The sequence below is a fragment of the Saccostrea cucullata genome, unplaced genomic scaffold, assembly GCF_032062105.1.
Source record: "Saccostrea cucullata isolate Sc308-1 unplaced genomic scaffold, CSIRO_AGI_Scuc_v1 ctg921, whole genome shotgun sequence".
NCBI classification, from domain to species: domain Eukaryota; kingdom Metazoa; phylum Mollusca; class Bivalvia; order Ostreida; family Ostreidae; genus Saccostrea; species Saccostrea cuccullata.
The window spans coordinates 60,435-79,330 of NW_026925570.1; the positions used below are offsets into that span (position 1 = coordinate 60,435).

At 32.6% G+C, this 18,896-nt stretch overlaps 3 protein-coding genes across 4 annotated transcripts; 2 read left to right on the top strand and 1 right to left on the bottom strand.

Annotated features, from left to right (window-relative positions):
* The first annotated feature begins 319 nt into the window (after positions 1 to 319).
* On the top strand, positions 320 to 5,915 carry LOC134269246 (steroid 17-alpha-hydroxylase/17,20 lyase-like). Its single transcript, XM_062751453.1, has 7 exons — positions 320 to 443; positions 537 to 1,345; positions 2,873 to 3,088; positions 3,401 to 3,506; positions 3,741 to 4,006; positions 4,575 to 4,702; positions 5,138 to 5,915. The coding sequence occupies exons 2-7, from the start codon at positions 785 to 787 to the stop codon at positions 5,361 to 5,363; spliced, it is 1,503 nt and encodes a 500-aa protein (XP_062607437.1). The 5' UTR covers positions 320 to 443; positions 537 to 784; the 3' UTR covers positions 5,364 to 5,915.
* On the bottom strand, positions 5,894 to 10,419 carry LOC134269247 (uncharacterized). Of its 2 annotated transcripts, none has more exons than XM_062751455.1 (6): positions 10,393 to 10,419; positions 9,512 to 9,747; positions 9,187 to 9,306; positions 8,804 to 8,905; positions 8,527 to 8,619; positions 5,894 to 8,186 (listed from the first exon to the last, which is right to left on the bottom strand). In XM_062751455.1, the coding sequence occupies exons 2-6, from the start codon at positions 9,738 to 9,740 to the stop codon at positions 7,717 to 7,719; spliced, it is 1,014 nt and encodes a 337-aa protein (XP_062607439.1). In that variant the 5' UTR covers positions 9,741 to 9,747; positions 10,393 to 10,419; the 3' UTR covers positions 5,894 to 7,716. The 2 variants fall into 2 exon arrangements, with proteins under 2 accessions (XP_062607439.1, XP_062607438.1); XM_062751454.1 differs by having other exon boundaries at positions 10,358 to 10,419.
* A 394-nt stretch (positions 10,420 to 10,813) lies between these two features.
* On the top strand, positions 10,814 to 15,891 carry LOC134269248 (dynein regulatory complex subunit 4-like). Its single transcript, XM_062751456.1, has 10 exons — positions 10,814 to 10,898; positions 12,170 to 12,280; positions 12,503 to 12,700; positions 12,809 to 13,015; positions 13,188 to 13,448; positions 13,735 to 13,902; positions 14,107 to 14,193; positions 14,641 to 14,850; positions 15,185 to 15,250; positions 15,367 to 15,891. Exons 1-10 carry the CDS (start codon positions 10,896 to 10,898, stop codon positions 15,514 to 15,516), a joined length of 1,461 nt encoding a protein of 486 aa, XP_062607440.1. The 5' UTR covers positions 10,814 to 10,895; the 3' UTR covers positions 15,517 to 15,891.
* The last annotated feature ends 3,005 nt before the right edge of the window (positions 15,892 to 18,896 follow it).

Consider the following 18,896-nt stretch of genomic DNA (forward strand, 5'->3'; position numbering starts at 1 on the left):
AAGTCTATTTCATATTGCGGAAGAAACGTTTTGTTATAAAATAAGGAGAAAAGGCAAATTTGTATGTCCCCCTCTTAAATAAAGTAAAAAAAAATGCCGGAAAAAATATTTAAATGTACAGGAAGTATGATCCGAGGAATATTTCTCATTTGGATCGTCGAAAATATAAAATATAAACATCTTTTAATGAACAGTTCAACACGTTTATAAATATAAATATTGTTTGTAAATAGAATCCTATAATTATAATCCTAAAATATTGAAACTGCTATGCCAAATAAAAATGTTTATAAAATCGTCGCACAAAATTCCTGATTAAATACATGTGTTCCCTTTATTGTTTTGACCTTGAATGTTTGTTGAGCTATGCAGGATATATAAAGGGATGTTACAATCAATACTCGCAATCATTGCTTGGGATCCGTCAGTACACGTGCTGAAAGGTAGGGCTATTATGTCTGTGATATTCCTTATAGTTTTCTCTACAAATGACAGTGTATACATTTTTCTTAAATTTTCTTTTCTCTTCCTTTTAGTTTGTCTCACTATTAAGAATCCACCCACTTCTAACTATTGGTTAACGGAAGATAAAGGAGCGAGGCGGATCTTATATAACACGACGAGGAAGACTATGCTTTCATGGGACAAATAGTTCATCGTTTGTCCTGAAAATACTAGCTGCTATTGTCACGGCCCTCCCACTTAAATGACGCGGGAAATATATAATAGGTGCACATGATGAAGTTTGGTGCAGATAACTGTTTCGTAACAGCGTTCAGTAAGGATGCTTCTAGAATTTTTCGTCACATGCTGCTTTGTCTCAATCGTTCCGTTCCTTACTTTTGTAATTTGGACATTACTAATCAGAAAGAAACATAGGGTGCCCTGCATACCCGGTGGATGGCCCATCATCGGCAATGCCCTTCAGTTATCTATGGACCGGTGCCATCTTGTTTTTGCCGAGTGGGCAAAGCGTTTCGGAAGCGTGTTCGAAGTGAAATTGTTTAACGAGAAAATAATTGTTCTAAACGACTACAACAGTATCCACCAGGCGTTAGTGCAGTCAGGAACAGACTTTGCAGGTCGGCCCAAGATGCATCGGACGGACCAAAAGGCGCGATGCAAAAAGTCTATCGTATGGCAAACATACAACCCAAAACTTATCCTTTTACGAAAAGAAGTACTCAAGTCCTTAAAGATGTACGGACCAGGGCTTCGTACTTTGCAGGACATTTGTGAACCAGACCTATTGGCTTTAGTGGATCGAATTCAAGAAATGGATGGGAAGCTATTTGATCCTAGCCGTGTTCTCTTCGATTCAATATGCAATATAATGTTATTCTTCGTAAGTATCAATTAAAAGATTCTATACAACAATAAAAACTTAAATCATACTTACAGTACCTAGCCATACCTACATGATAGGTTTATTTTCAAACATTTTAATTATCAACCATCTACATATCTGTTTTCGTTGTTGGAGGAAGTCGATTTCTTTTTAAGAAAATAAAAAGTACATATTATATAATTGATATGGTGCAGGGATATAACTACTCCATCTGTTCAAAAATATTGCAAAAGTTTGTAGGAAGATAAGTGCAATATGTCAAACTTTTAATGCAAGTACCCACATGAAGTGTAGATTTTATTGTTCAGATTGTTGTCTGATAAAAAGCAAAAATTCTGATCTTTGACTTTGACCTTGCAGTTTGACCTTTTGAAAAACTTCCCCCAATCATATCTGCTAGATATTCATATTTCACATGTGTATTCCTTGTGAAAAGTTCTTCCCTTAAATACCAATAGTTTTGATCTTTTGGCTTAGACCTTGGCTTTTGATCTTTTGAGAACCTTTATCTGTGGCCTTATTTTTAATTGGTTATTGCTAGGGCTTTCATAAATATGTTACTTGTTAATATCTTAATATTTTGACCTTAAATTTTTGACCCTTATTTTGAACAGATTTGTCATTTGATTAGTAGGTGCTAGGACTTTTGTAGTTTCTATGTGCATTCCTTTTGAGCTTGGGGTAAACCTTCTTTTGAAAAACATTAACCTTGGACATAACCGTTGGTGCTAGGTGTAAACCTGTAGGGTTTCAGACAATTAATTTAGTCATGAAAATAAAAATAAGCCAATTAAAATGTACTCATGATAGAGTGCACTGACCTATAATCCAATCGGGATATGAAAGTGTAATACCTTTCCGTAAAAATTAAAAAACTTGGTAATCGCATTAAGGACAGTGTAACCTACCAGGATGTTTATCTATCTTCGGACATCGATACAGGAACAGTAAAACAATGCAAAAACTTACTTTAACATTATATTAACTTTTGCACAATACCAGGGCACTGAACTGAAGCTTATGTTTATAATTTATTTTATAAAGTTCTTGGATTTAGACCCAATTTATTGTATAACTTGTTTACTTAAATTTGATTTGTTTGTTTCGTATGTAAATGAGTATTATATATTGTACATTATAAAAATGACAGTCTAACTTTACCAAGCGCTCTCATCTGGGCCGCACATCGCATAGCGGGGCTCTTCGGAGCAACGTTCTAGGAGGGAGAGACACTAAACGATCACGAGCCATTTACGGTGTTCACTGTCTTCGCCCACTATACGATCACTAATTGTTTTCATTATAAATTTGATTAAACCAAAATAAACTTTTACAAGAACAAATTTTCCTTGTCATTGGTTCACATAGGGCTTTCATATTTCACAGATGTAATTCTTATTACCTTGGGTACCAACATATTTTATCTTTTGACCTCGACCTTGGAATTTGACCTGTGTTTACCTTCGCCATCAGCTGCTGCACGGGGACATCAGTGTAACAAAAAACGTCTTGTTTTTATTGTAGCTTTTAAGACTACGCTTTGAGTATAACGGACCAGAAATTGAAACAATAAGAGAAATGAGCAACTTATTTAACGAAACCTATGGATCAGGAGACGGGAAGTGGCTAGATATTATTCCCTGGCTCAGGTTCGGACAGAATAAAGAGACACGGCGTCTGGAACGTGCTCTGGATATGAGAGATCGGTTATGGACGTCTCTCATTGAACAAAATGGGACGGTACGTATCCTTTGATTCGCGCATATACATCGCATGTGTAGCGGACGTCCGCGTTAATTAGTTTAAAGCCCATTTAATTCATTCATAAGCGCTCCCTAGAATAAAAAAAAGTTGATTTTATAGTATTGAGGGGTAAACCTCGTAGTATATAGACTATCATTTCGTCATTTGTACAAGATTACATGGCGGCGCTTTTGATTTCATTACCTTAAGGGTTTTGACTGTACTTCAGCTATACATTTTGAGTCAAGATTACCAATATTAATGTTCTGTGTTCTCAAAATTTATTTAATTAAAGTCTTTGATTAATAGTTTACAGAAGAAAGTGTTGTTGGCCACTTGCAAAGTCTGAAGAAAGACAATTCCGACATCGATGATGATACCATCAAAGAGTGTTTTACCAATCTAGTATTAGCAGGTACGAAGTATAGATGTTTCCTCAAAATTGTTCGAATTATCGATGGGAAAAATGTTTATGATATCCTACGCATTCATTAATTTAATTTAATGTATTTTCTTTTAATAATTATGTACATGTATTTAATTAATGGAGTTTTATTCCAAAACTTTTGAAATAAACAATCTTTTGATTTGATTTACATCGAATCTCTTATTTTAACGTGTTGATTACTTATGTACGTTTAATCTTTAGGGGTGGACACGACAGCTACCGCCCTGACCTGTTTAGTTCTGGTTTTATTACACAATCAAGACTTCCAGAAGAAGATCCAGGAAGAAATCGATCGAGTTTTCCCGGACGGCGCTTTTCCCGCGCTTTCTGGCCGACAACAAACACCGTTCACGGAGGCCGCCATATTAGAGCTCCTACGCTTTATATCTCATGTCCCCCTAGCAGTTCCTCATTCCACGACAGAAAATTCTAAATTATGTGGTTATGATATAGATGCCAATTCCACGGTGATTTATTTAGCGGTTCATTCATCCTCACAACTATGTAACTCGTTGCTGTGGGGATTTCATTCTGTGCTTCTCTCATTTAGAATGAACAACTCGTTGCTGTGGGAGAGATAGGAAAAACAATCAAGGTTTTCGATTTTCCTGAAATTGGTCTGACAAATTTCATTCAATTTTATTCGGCGTTGCTTCTCTCATTTAGAATGAACAATCAAATTGAAGTACACAGATCATAAACAGAAATGAGACAGTTAAATACACGTGTAAAACATTGTTTATCACTAACAAGCTTAATGAATGGTTGAGAGATAGGAAAAACAATCAAGGTTTTTGATTTTCCAGAAAGATGCCGATGCCAACAGCCCTTAAGCTATCCAATGAAATTTGCAAAGGGTCCCAAGGCAACTCAGAACCCTTGACGTCGTGCGGATGTAGTTCATCTAGTTTTGACTTTTTAAAAATCTAATTATGTATTGAATTTTTCCAAAGTGGGGACGAGATTCTTGGTGTTGATTTTTTTTTTTTTTTGTATAAAGTTAAGAAGAAATAACATTTTATATAATTAATTTAGGTATATATAAATTTATGGGCATTGCACCATGACGAAAATATCTGGTCAAATCCGTGGAAGTTTGACCCTTCACGTTTCCTAGACGACGATGGTAGAATCCATAGTCCACAGCATCCCAATCGGAAAAGGTTCGTGTTTTTGCTTTTACTCATGTAGAACGTGGCGGTTGTGTGCGGTTATTTAAAAAAAAAGATTTTATTTGATAGTTTGGCATTCATATTTTTCACATGTATTTCTTGGGACAAGACTCTCCTTTGCCACCATTAATCTTGACCTTGACTTTTTGAAAAACTTTTCGATGGTTGGTGCTAGGGCTTTCATATTTCAAAGGCCTATTCCCAAAGATGACCGTTTCTTTGGGTACCAAAAATTTTGAATTCTTGACCTTGAGTTTGACCTGCATTTAAGAAACTTTTCCAATCGTCTTAAACTGCCATATAAATACATCAGTGTTTCACAAACACAACTTGTTTTTTTTTATCTTGTTCAGTCTTTATTTGCCATTTTGTTTTATTTTACATCAGTGTAATACTAATATTTCTTAATTTTCCCCTAATTTTAAGGTTGTTGGTGTTTGGTGCTGGCAGAAGAGTTTGCCTAGGGGAGGCTTTTGCAAGGAACCGGCTGTATTTATTTGTGACAATGCTCCTTCAGCATTTTACTTTTGTGCCAGACAGCACAGAGCAGCTACCGGAAGTTGATCCTCGATCATATGATCTTGGACTTGTTCTACATCCAAAGCCATTCAAAGTCAGAGCAATCAACCGTCATCAAATGGCAGCAATTTGACTGAATCAAATTTAGTCCTATAAAATAATAATATAGATTTTTTTTATTTTTAATTTTATATATTCCGTCTGTCTGTAACGGTTTTGTTTAAAAGTATCCTTTGAGCTTACGCTGTTAGATTTTACCAGTGATAAAATTATTCGATTTCTTAGATTATCTAATGAGAAGATCTTTCTTAAATTGTCTCATCTTAATTTTCCCATGGTACAACTATGTATCAATGTATCACCATACTCGTACCCCTATGCAAGAAAAAATGTATTATTTCTAAGGACTGTAACACTTTAGATGCTTTATCAATATTAATTTTTCTTTCATTTTATCAAATGTCTGTAAATGTCTAAGAATTAAAATGTGCTTCTTTTTCTTTAAACAGTGGCCGATATTGTAGTTTGTCACAATTTAAACTTTTAGATTTATTTATTAGCAGTATGAAGATGATAGTTGATCAATGAGTCTCTCCCTGAAGACTGAGTACATTTTAAAAATGTTTTGCACATTTTCATGCTTTAATATTTAATAAATACTCATACAAAGTATGACAAACTCATATCAGTACACTTTTGTTTTCTTTTAATAGCACTATACAGTGTATTTAATCTTTGATAAAATACTTCTTTATAGAGATTAGGCTACCAGTACTTAGAAAATTAATTTTTTTAATGCAATGTTCATTCAGCTCTTCTTTTCCAACAAATGTATACTTACATTCCATTTATAGTATTCTTAATATGTTAATAGGTACCCAGTCATAATATGTATGGGGGGGATTCAAAGGTTAAATTGTCTCGGATTTTAACATTGCAAATGCAGAACACCACATCACATACATGTAAGTGCATTGCATGAACGAAAATCAAAATTAATGCACACATTGATAAGCGATGGCTGCTTCCTTAATTTAACTATACAAATGCAAAGTGTATCATTTAAACATGGTATCTTGTCAAACTACAATGAAACCAATAAAAATATAAATAAAAGATTGAGCTGTAAAATTTGACAGATGTTCACCTTGCTGATGTGCAGACAAATTGTCATATTTATGTGCATCATTCAATTTGTTAGCACAGCCATCTGTATTATGAAATAATGAAGCTCAAAATTTACAAACCAGTGTTTAAATCAAAATGATCTTTATCTGAAGTCATTAAAACAATATTATGATAAAAAAAAATTCAGCTTTGCTTGAGTTAGAATTTAACACAAATCAAGAGATATCAATCAAATATGTTAATATTAAAGCAATATGATTAATGTATAATAATAATTTTACATCACGTTTCTGCATATAAAGTCTTGGTACACAAAAACTGAAAATATTTAATACTAAAATCTGTTGTAGCAAGTTCTACCCCTGCTTGGTTTAAAAATACACATGCATTACCGGTATTTAAGTAATTGACACATATACAGCAATACTTGTTTATGGACTTAAACATACATGTAAACAACAATGAAACAAATATTCAAATTTTAGGTTTTGTTCAGAACAACTTTGGCATATTAGTGATGAGCAATGTAAACACCTCCATTACCCCAAAAATATATATTTGAAAGAAATGATGATTATAACAAAAAATGTAGTCTAAATTCTTCTTTGACAGAAATAAAACTAAAATGCTTGGCATATTCCCATAAAAAAAATATGTTTATGAGGTGTAAGATCACTTCAAAAGCCCCATCTCAGCTTCTCAAAAAAAAACCCCAAACAAACAAAAAAACTTTCATTCTAACATAACTTTAAACATACAGATAAGTACAGAGATAAACTAGAAATTGTAATACTCAACATACACATACCCTTGGTATTTACCTCAATTAAAAACCATACACACACTTTTCTGGATCCATAATTGTACATCTGCATTCCCAAGTTCTTAAAATGATAAACAATTTAATATTGAAGGAGTTTAAAAAATTCACTTTTAAAGGATGTAAAACATCAGTGCTTATTTAATTAATCTTTGCACTTAATGTGCCAAATGCCACTCAGGTGTGCATAGAAATTTTATTGGTTTTTATCTTATTCAATATCTGGGTGATTTATGGCACTGTGAAGCTCACAAATTCTTCCTTAATCTTTTTCAATATAACTTTTCAAGTCATCTTTTAGTCCAAAAAAAAAAAGAGAAAAAAAAATAATTTCAAGGAAACCACAATCTCTGAGATATAAAGAATATACATGTATGTATGATAAATAAAAATATGAAAATGATATATCTCTACAGCATTCAGAATTAATTTAAAGCATACCGGTAATTCTCAGCTTGTCTCAACAAACAAAGATTTGGATAAACAATTATTTGGCACTGGAAACACAAATATGAGAAAAAATGCAAACCACTACATCTTAATTCTGTTGTAAATTAGCAAATATTTCCCCAACTCTTTGTTGAACCCCTGGGAAAAATACATACAGCACAAGGGCCAATGGGAAAACAGTTCGCAGCAAGGTACCAACAGTATTGGAAAGAAATAATGTCACTCCCATTACCATTGTATAGGGCAGCCACAGCAGGATTTCCAAAATAGCAATCGGTGTCCGTAAGATGGCTACGACGATGTCTAAAATCATTAGAATTATAGACATCAAACAATGGAAGGAACAGACCAGTGGTCTAGTCAGACAATATGACAGCACGGACAGGATTTCGGACACTATAGCTAAGGTAGCCTCAAAGACAGGGAGGATTACAGACTTTAGGAGCCCCTCCTGGTTCTGAGCGTCCGCCAGGGTCAGGACACAGATCACAGCTATCAGCAGCATCACTGCTCTCTTCTTATCTTCACTGAAATTGCTCCACTGTGTTCGTAAACTTTCTAAAGGAGAAAAAAAACAAATAATTTGTATCTAGAATGTGTAACAGCAATACACTCAATGTTCAAAGACATCGTTTATATTTTATAAAACATTTAACTGTTCAACGAAAAATTTCTAAATCCTGGTAGTCTCCCTTGGACATGCCAGCTTTTAGTCTTCTGACATGATAATGAGTATTTCTTTCAAAATAAAAAAATAAATATTAAATTTACAGGTACAGAATCTATCATCATTTTTTCTTGCTGCTTCATTACATCTAATTTTTATGCAGAATCAAAGAGAAATTTATTAAAAGAAACCTGATTTCGTGTAGCATTGAAGCCAAAGTGCAAAACTTACCGACTTTAGGATGGCTGACTATTTTGTTCTGAAGTGTGATATAACCTTGTTTGGCACGATTCTTTAACCACTCTATCTGCACTTCTGGGCCACCTTAAAACAGAGGATAATTCTATCTATGAAATTTAATCACAGTCTTATGAACATCAAACAATTTTTATATAAATGTACGTCCATTTACTATTACCATATTTAAATTTAAAAACATATTACATGTACATGTATTCTTATTAAGAGGAGAGGATTTTTAAAAGCTTTCTCTTGATTAGTTAATTACCTTCAACATGTCTGAACTCTGATACAAAGGTCCCTAATTTAGTAACACATGATTTTCCAATATCCCAACTTCTCTGGACCCATGATATGGAAAATACTTTATCTGCAGTGAGATATTTGTTTAGTGATATTACTGTTGTAATTCAATTTTTTTGTTAAATAATTATTTTACAACTGCTGGTAATGCATCGATTCAACCAGTACTATGACCAAATTGTCTAGTGACATCAAAAGTTTCAAAACCAGATGGTGTTATTAAACCATTTAACCAAGCATAAAAGACACATGTATTATCTAAATTTGTTGAATATAAAGCAATATATCTCAATATCTAAATACATGTACTACATATTCACTAGTTTGAGATATTTTTTGTGTACATACTCTGTGCAGTAACACAGGCTTTGCGGAGTTCACTTCTTGACCAGATGTTATAGGCTGATTTTAGGATTGTACTGTAATCATCAGTGGCTTCCCAGGGATCTTCCTCTACTTCTTCACCCTCTGGAATCGCACATCCAATGTTCAAAAAGTTGCAAAAACAATATCTTTCTAAGTTTTGCATTTATATGTGAACAAAAATTTGAATTAAAAGAAAAACTACCTAACCTGCCAATCCTATTTCTTTTTTGCAATTAATAGTAAACAAAAAATTTTTCTTGGGCCTTTACAGTCATTTGATTCACAAATTCAAGTATTAACATTGTACCTTGAACCTCCTGATCATCAAATCTAATTCTTTGTAAGGCATGGATGTCAGCCCGACATTGTGGGCAGCTTCTGTTTTCGTGATATTGATAATTTAAGAGAATATTTCCCATGGAACGTGGGGGTGTGGTCCTCCATCTATGGATACACACATTACAAAACACGTGTCCACACGGCACACAGCAAACCGGGGACTTCAGCCCGTCAAAGCATATAGGACAGACACCCATCCTTTAGCTGTAATATACAAGTGCAGTTTCTTTTACTAATACAATAAGTAAGCATTATTTGGTTTTCTAAGGACAGAAATTGAATCATGATCAAATTTTCAAGAGAATAAATCAAAAGGCAGTCTCATGATCTGATGGAATAGAACTACAGTTTTTAAAAAGCAATTATCTGAATTCTACCTTGAACGACTGAACTCAAAGAGAATATGTGCCACAAAATGTCCTATCAGATGTTCTGGTTTACTCATGATTAATCAACTTAATAACAAGTTAACAACTTATCCTAATTAAAAATAAAATAGTTTCCATCACGATTTTAACTTAAACTAGGTTAATTTCATGACCAAACCTGTGTTTTTCATGTTTATATATAGTTCACTGCATTATTAAAACATCCTTAACTGTGGCTACCGTTACAATTTAATATGGTGGTTAGCCATGGTAAACAATGTCAATATTTCTGCTGTGAAAACAAACATCGGAAATAGGTTTGATTCTTGAACTGAATTCTACCTCTACATAAAAAAGTCTTCATCATATTGTTGAAACCACGGACAGTTAAGACTCAAAAAATTATAAAATCTACATTTTCTACAAAATATACGCTTAATACAAACCTTAGACTATTATAAGACAACACCTAACATCTAACCTTTGACTTTCACTTTGAACAACACAATCTAAAATGCAAATACGAAGACTTATAATTCCGGAATTTAAACGTTACCTTAAAAATTCTTTCCTGTTGATAAAATAAATTTCATTAAAAAAGTCATTAATGTTCTTGTAATCTCTATGCTTTAATATAAATATTATTCTAAATTAATGTTCTGAATGTAATAAAAAAATTTTGCTTCTAAAAAATATCCGGATATAATGACTGTGTTTGAAATGGTTTTAAATGTAGATATTACCTACATCATTGAAAATATTGTTTGCAAAAATAATATTTAATATTTGTTGGCTGTAAATGTCTCTTTTTCTTTCTTAAAAAATATAATTATATTTCATTTTTGAAAATTCACATTTTAAATGATTAGGCATAAAAGATTTATATTTTGATTTATGATTTAAGCGATCCTTATTTTCATCCGGGCACTGTTGCCTGGACAACATTAGAAGCCATATTTGTTGTTTGGTGCAGTCTCAGCAAACATGGTAAGAAATATTGTTAATTTGTATCAGTTGTGTGTCATTTTACCTTAGCATTTGTAATTGAATAAAGCACGTAATTCAATCATAGTTAAATTTTAATCAAATGCAAAGGAGCTGTTTGTTACTACATTTTAATTTTGCAGAAACAAATAGTTCTGTACTTAAAATTTTCTTGTAGACTCTCTTTACATATGTTTATTGCTTTTTAACTTATTGTCAAAAAGGGATCTTTATCCTGTTTCACTCTAAATAATGGTACTACATTTTTTGTCAAGGCATTATAATAATGATTATTCCTAACATTGCCATTTCTATCCATTTGGATAGTTTATTCCAGACACACTTATTTGGAATTTCAAAGTTAAATGTCATCTTACTGTGTCTTTGAACAAGTCTTCACTGACAATTAAATATGCCCCATATTATTGTAATCCAGCAAATTGGGGCAGATTCGCTCTGAGTTGATATAAAAGGAGTACATTGAAGATAATTATATACCAAATAAATCATTACAAATATTTTTTGTTTGACAATTGTGTATACTGTGTGTACTCTTTCCTTTCAAAAATTTATATATATACTATAATATAGGCCCATCATGGCAAGCCATGATTTTTGTGTCCATTTTTTTTTTTTTTTTTTTTTGGTGGAAATAGAACAAAATAAATATCTTTTAATGATGTTATTTTTGTTAAAGGTCAAAATTCAATTTATTGTATGGCTTAAATTTATATGCCACATTGACATTTTTTAGCTCTCTGAAATGCTTGTAGTAAAATTGTAGATTAAGATTATATGACCTTGTTTATTTTACTACAATGACAAGATACAGAACAAATTACCAACACAAAGCAAAAAAATCAATCATAAATGAGGTTGGTAAGATAGTTATTACTTGAGTGAAAGAACATTCTGTCACTGATTTTTACCTGATCTTTCATCATTTGTTGTGACTGCTTTAGCTTGATTTCCTTATTTGGTACCTTAATTCTTAGCTGCAGATTGTAGCTCTCTGCAGCTTGAGAAAATTTCGGACAGATGAAGCAGAGAGCTACAGATCCAAGCATTGTAAAATCCGTCTGTTTACCTAGTTTCTTTTTGTCACTCACTTCGGGAATTATTGTATTGTATTTCATGCTCCCCCTTTAAGATTTAATCATTTACCATCTCACATAAGCAAATAAATTTGTTACCAAAAATATGTGAAAAATGCATGTAAAATTGTTTTGAATTCTTCAAAATAACTGTTTCATTGATGTTAATTTCTTTTCCAGCCTCCAAAGAAGAAAAGTGGAAAGAAGGGAAAGAAGGGGAAGAAGTCTGGGAAGGCAAAAACTCCCACTGTTATAGATGGCATCCCCACAGAAGAGATGACCAAAGAACAGGTGAAGTTTTGTACACTGTTCTACCAATATTATCTGTCAAATTTCTCATTTATGCATTGTTTATTTATCAGAGATACCTAGAGGCTTTTTTCCGGTGATGGATTTATGTACACGATCACAGTTTTTGTGTGGAAATTTGTCACAGCTCATTTTAAATTCATGAAGGACTCTTGTTTTCTACTCTTAACAAATAATCTAAATTCATTTTTTCCCTTTGTGTAGCTTGAAGAACATGTTGTACGTTTAAGAGAAGAATTGGATCGTGAAAGAGAAGAGAGAAACTACTTCCAGTTAGAGAGAGACAAAGTGAACACCTTCTGGGAAATCACAAAGAGACAGCTGGAAGAGAGAAAGGCAGAAATCAGGAACAAAGATAGAGAAATGGAGGATGCTGAGGAAAGGCATCAAGTAGAAATCAAGGTAATATTAAAACAGATATTAAACAGCATGAAATTCAGCTCAAAGTTACCAGTAAACTTGGATTCTTAAGCAGTTGGTAATATTTTTATGTAATTTTAACTTTCTCAGGTTTACAAACAAAAAGTGAAGCACTTGCTGTTTGAACACCAAAACAACATATCGGACCTGAAGGCAGACAATGTGTGTGCTCTAAAACTGGCTCAGGAGGACCACAGGGATGAGGAAAAGAAGTTGAGGAAAGACAAGAGGGCCCTCAAAGTCACCCTCAAAGAGGAGGAGCTGTCCCATGAGGACATCATCAAGAATCTTAAAAAGGTTGGTAATGAACATTTTCCTTATGCATCTTGTCAGTTGTAATTTTTAGAGCATAACTTCAGATGAGAAATTCATTATTTTGATTTAGAATCTTTAGGTATTTTAATATTTATGATTATCACAAAGAAAATTCACAGAGAATATATGCTAATAGTTTTTGTTTTTAATTTAGAAACATGATGAACAGATCACTCAGTTACGAAGCGATTTTGAAAGACAAGCAAGAGAAATTGAGGCCAAATATGAAAAGAAGATGAGGACATTGAGAGATGAACTTGATTTACGTCGCAAAACAGAGATTCATGAAATTGAGGAGAGAAAGAATGGCCAGATCAACGAATTAATGAAGACACATGAGAAAGCCTTTACAGACATCAAAAATTATTACAATGACATCACTCTTAATAATCTGTCTCTCATCAACACACTGAAGGTAAATTTCCAGGATTTTTCACTACAGTCAGGAATTTTAAAATAAATGCAAAAAAGGAAGAAACCTGTAGGCTGTGTATGACAAGGTGTAATGATGTAGCCCTCTCTCACATTTTTTAATGTATTTCAGGAGAGAGCCACATTATTGCAGCTAATAAGCAACATATTCATGAAATACATGTCATAGGCTATATTGGTCACAAGAAATTTGTCATTTAAAAAGAAGTATTGGTACATGCTTTAATTATTCTCCCTACATAGGCTGACATAAGTTTTGTTTTGAACAGGAACAAGTTGAGGAATCAAAGAAGAAGTACGAACACATGGAGAAAGATCGTGCCGAGGTGATGGCGGAGAACAAACGTTTGTTGGAGCCACTCCGAGAGGCCAAAGAACAAGTGGACCTGCTGAGGAAGAAACTGGCCAACTATGAGAAAGACAAGGAAACTCTCAGAGTAAGGATTTCATTTAACATTAATCAAGACTTGTGATAAGATAATTTTTATTTAAAATCTGGTTTTGACAGCTATATTCCAAGTACTGGTATATGACTTTTTGTAAAATATAGGTAATAAGATATGACAAGATTTACATTTGACCTACTTATAAGGAAGTGTTGTCACTTCAGTGTCATAATATTTTTTTTATGATCTCTGTAGATGACAAAGGCAAGGCTAAAGGTCACAGAGGAGGAACAGAGGGCCCTCAAATGGGAGCATGAGGTTCTGGAACAGAGGTTTGAAAAGGTAGGCTGCAAATTTATTCCAATTTATATATTTCTCTATATGATGAATTTTAGTTCATATTCAACATATTGAGATAGAAAAAATGAAGTGTCTACTCGTATAATAAATGTTTTTCATGCAGTCCTTCCATACACTTCATAAAAGTTTCCATATTATTGCACCAAGTTTTATATGCTGCTCCATAATTGTGATGCAATATTTTCATAAGTTGTATACAGAAAAATACTTGTCTTCATTTTCTTCACTATGTGAGAGGGGGACTCAACAGAGACAGAGTTATCTTTCTTTTAACACAGCAATGTCTTTGAAAATTAGAAAAGAGACAAAGTCATTTGCAAGTGTGAAATGTCAAAAAATCACACGAATTGATATGTCAAAAAATCACACGAATAAGTCACCCCCTGTACAATATTCATCTATATACTGAAATTTTTGATAATATTTCAGACCCAGGATGAGAGAGACGACCTGTACAGGAAGTTTGTGAAGGCCATCCATGAGGTTCAGCAGAAGAGTAACTTCAAGAACCTCCTCCTGGAGAAGAAACTGGGAGCTCTGGCCGACACCCTGGAGAAGAAGGAGGCCCAACTCAACGAGGTCCTGTCCGCCTCGAACCTCGATCCCACAGCACTTACTGTTGTCACCAGAAAACTGGAGGTACAGAAACAAGCAATGGGGAAATGTGTGCCAAAAGTTCTAGTATTTCAGTATATGCATGTTAGGACAAAATTTCTTGCATGCATTTTAAAAGTATTCTTTATTATTTAAAAGTATTAAGGAACTTAGATTCAGCATGTTGTTGGATTTTCTTTTTATTATCAAAATAACTTTTGAAAGAAAAAAATGCATTCATTTTTTCCAGGAAGTAAATACTTTAATAGAATTTTATTGAACAAATTGAATACCATGAACATATAATTGCGTGATAATTATCACTGCTATTTATATCGGGAACCCATTTACACGTATATCATGGATCTTGATTTTGTAGGATGTACTTGATTCCAAGAATAGTGCTATCAAGGATCTTCAATATGAACTGGCAAGAGTCTGCAAAGTAAGATACTACTTTATATGAAAAAATGTAATAAAAGGAAATTTTGAAGCTTTATTTTTAAAATTTATTTTTAGTAATTTGTGACCATTTCAATATATGTATATCTATCTTTACAGGCACATAACGATCTACTGAGGACGTACGAAGCCAAACTCACACAGTTCGGAATCCCCACAGAAGAACTAGGCTTCAAACCCCTGGAGAGCACTGTAGGGGGTCAGGCTTTGGGACAGGGGCCTGCTGGACTTGTATCTGCCCCATCCTAGATCTGACAATGTGTCTATTTCCAATCCGTCCACTAAATGTTTTATCCATTTTGATCACATTCTATAAACTATATAAAGTGGATTTTAATAGGAAAAGATAAAACAACAAATAGAAGATGTGGTTTTCATTCAAAAATTGTTTAAAATATTACAAAAGAGGTCTCAACTAAGTTATGAAACAAGACTTAAAGAAGTTATGATTTCTAACTTATTAATAATTCTGTTGGTTTTGTACTGAATCATGTCTGTGATCGAGTTTTCCTTGTATGAATGGAGTGTGTGAAATGAGAGGGATATATAAGTATTTACAAGAATAAACTGTGATAACTCTCTGAAAATGTACAGATATTGTAAATAAATACTAGAAAATTTTAATATTCCTAATTTTATTTTATGTCTTTTTTTTTATGAAACACAAACCAAAAGGAAGATATTGTATTATAATTTTAATATTTCAATGCCATAACAATGAGGTCGATTAGGTACATATAGTGTATAAAGTGGGTTAATTAAAAAAAAATATATCTAAATGAACAAAATAAAAAGCAGGCCTTGGGTCATTAAGATAAGCAGTATATTTTATGTTCAAAATACATTTCAATTTCACAGTCAAAATGCACTCCCTAGAATCCCTGAAAAATAAGTATCAATATGTTTGATACGTACAAACTTGGAATTGATGTTTCCTAACAAAAGTAAATCACTATAATTATAACGGATTTTTAAAATTCATATTTTATATACCAACTACAAATCAGAGACATATATACCAACTACACTACAAAACAGAGAAATTAATTTTTGTGTTTTTAAGTATATATTTGTAAAGCCGGGGTCAATAGGTCAACATATTTTACACACATTGAAAGATCTTGTTGTAGCACCAACTGTTATGGCCAGGGTTTAAGGTTGATATTTTGGAAAGATGGGTCAAAATCCAATGTCAAGAGGTAAAATTAGGTGTTACAAGAGGAAAGGTCTTGCCATCTAGTGGCATCCAAAAATAATGGGCTAGGCTAAAGACTGTCAGACATGGCAAAAACTATATAAAAAAAATCTTTGATTGAAAGTTGGGGGGGGGGGGGGGGGGGGTATTAAGAATATACATTTATCAACTGAGTCAAGGGCAATATGCGTCTCATAACTAAAAACCGATGCCCCAGGCCGAAGGCTGAACTTTATATAGTCCACAAAACTCGCTATGCTCGCGAATACATTTAATAAATGTTTAGTATGCCTTTAACCCCCCCCCCCTCCAAAAAAATCGCAACTTAACGGCAGGTTTTGCATCTCGCTGCAGTCCATCGTCATATTTTGGACCGCTCTATGAACCATTGTAATTTTTAATTTTTTTCATTATTAAAGATTTACAGAAATGTATAAAGGAAACAATTCTTAAGAGTATAACAAAAAGTATTTTATTACGTAGTACGTTTTTTCCTTCGATTAAACTTGGGCATAAATGATATTGTGTGTGACATTATTTTCTGTTAGTAGTGTTTTTTCTTTAACATTTATTAATACTCTATGAATTGAAAAATTATTTTGTGATTTATTTTCAGTGAAATGAATATCGCGATACCGGGAAGAAAAAAATAAAGAGGAAGAGTGTGTACACTGTAAAAAATGCGCTTAGAAAATAAACACTTCCATTACGTGTTTTGACCTAAACATGTATAAGATTGTGTTTAACGGCTAAACACTTGGGTCTAAACATGTGTTAGATTGTGTTTAACGGCTAAACAAATGAAGTAAACGAAAACATTTTTGTTATATCTAAATAATGTCAATTAATTAAATTTTAACACTTTTCACATATATGTTAGTAGATTAATTGAAACATTTTTATGTGAATGAAAAGTTGTATTTTTCAGAAAATGAAAGCATATATATTAAATAATAAATAGAGATTTGGTTAATATGCATACAAAAAGGAAATCCCAATGTTAGGTAAAGAAGATGGATTAAAGGAAGTGAATGCTAATCAAAGTGATAACCATGAAGAGATTGTGAAATGCATTTAAACTGCAACATTACTGCGATAAAAGGTATGTTAACTATTATTTTTATTTTACATAAATTGACCATGATGTGTACGTAAATAGACATGCATTAAATGCACATGAAATACAATTGTGAAATATGAAAGTACCAGGGTTATATTTTTTTCCTGAAATCTAGGAAAGGAGTACATTATATAGGTAACTGGTATCAATAATATCTACAACAGTATCAAAACTTACATAGTGGTTATATAGCCCTGGCCCTAATAAAAGTTATGACCAATATAAAGTAAAAAGCATGTCAAACTCCAAAAAAAAAAAAAAAAGGGTCTTCACACAAATACATGTGTGAAAAAGCATATTTTGTTAAAATTGAAGGTTTTTTTTTATAAGGATATGGTCCACAGGTCAAAAAGCAAGGTTAATGGTATCCAAGAAAGTTCTTGCCACAAAGAATCCACAATGAAGTATAAATATCTTACATTTTTCAAAGTAAAAGTTTGGAATTTTTGTGTTAAAATGTGACAAACTCCAAGGTCATGGTCAAAAGGTCGAATTTGCTGTTCATTAAAGCTTGTCACAACATACACATGTGAAATAAAATATAGGTCTTTAAATCAAAATGAAAGGTAAAGTTTTTACACACAAACAGCGGTCACAGATGAAAACAAATTATACCCCCGAAACGTGTGTTACGGGGGCATAAACAAAAATTTTCCGCGTTATAAGTTAAACTTTCGCGAATACAGAACGCGTAAATAACTGCATTTGCTAATCTGGAGAAATTAAAACCAGCGTGTAAATATATAATGTATATTTTTTTTAAAATTCTTTATAAAAAATCCACTTTTGAATGTTCATTGTTAAATAAAATTTAAAATGTAAACAATTGTTATTTTTTCAAGCTGTTTTTTTTAAATCAAAACTATTAAGTTATACAGCAGAATTTGTACACTTTGAATTAAACATGTATCATAACATGTTTTGTAACGTGTTAAAAGTCTACCGGTATACATGTAAGTGTCCAATGGAGACAAATGAAAATATGCTATCCACAAATGTAGTGGGACATAATAGACATATTTACCTAATTTTGTCAATTTTCTGAGATCTTGATCTTTATAAAATAACTTTATTTCAAATTCTCTAGAGAGCGAGAGAGTGTATAAAAAAGCACATTTTTTTTTTTACGAAAGTGTATTTGAAGTTTCACTTTATAAAAAGCATAAATGCAAACTCAAGCAAAATGATTAAATCAAGAAAAAAAATTGCTTGTGATAGCCAAGATCAAAATAGCCTTTTGCTTAACATTGTAATAAAAAATGATCACAAAATCACAAGCAAGTTCATTTTTTGTTATGCCTTTTTAATTTAGTT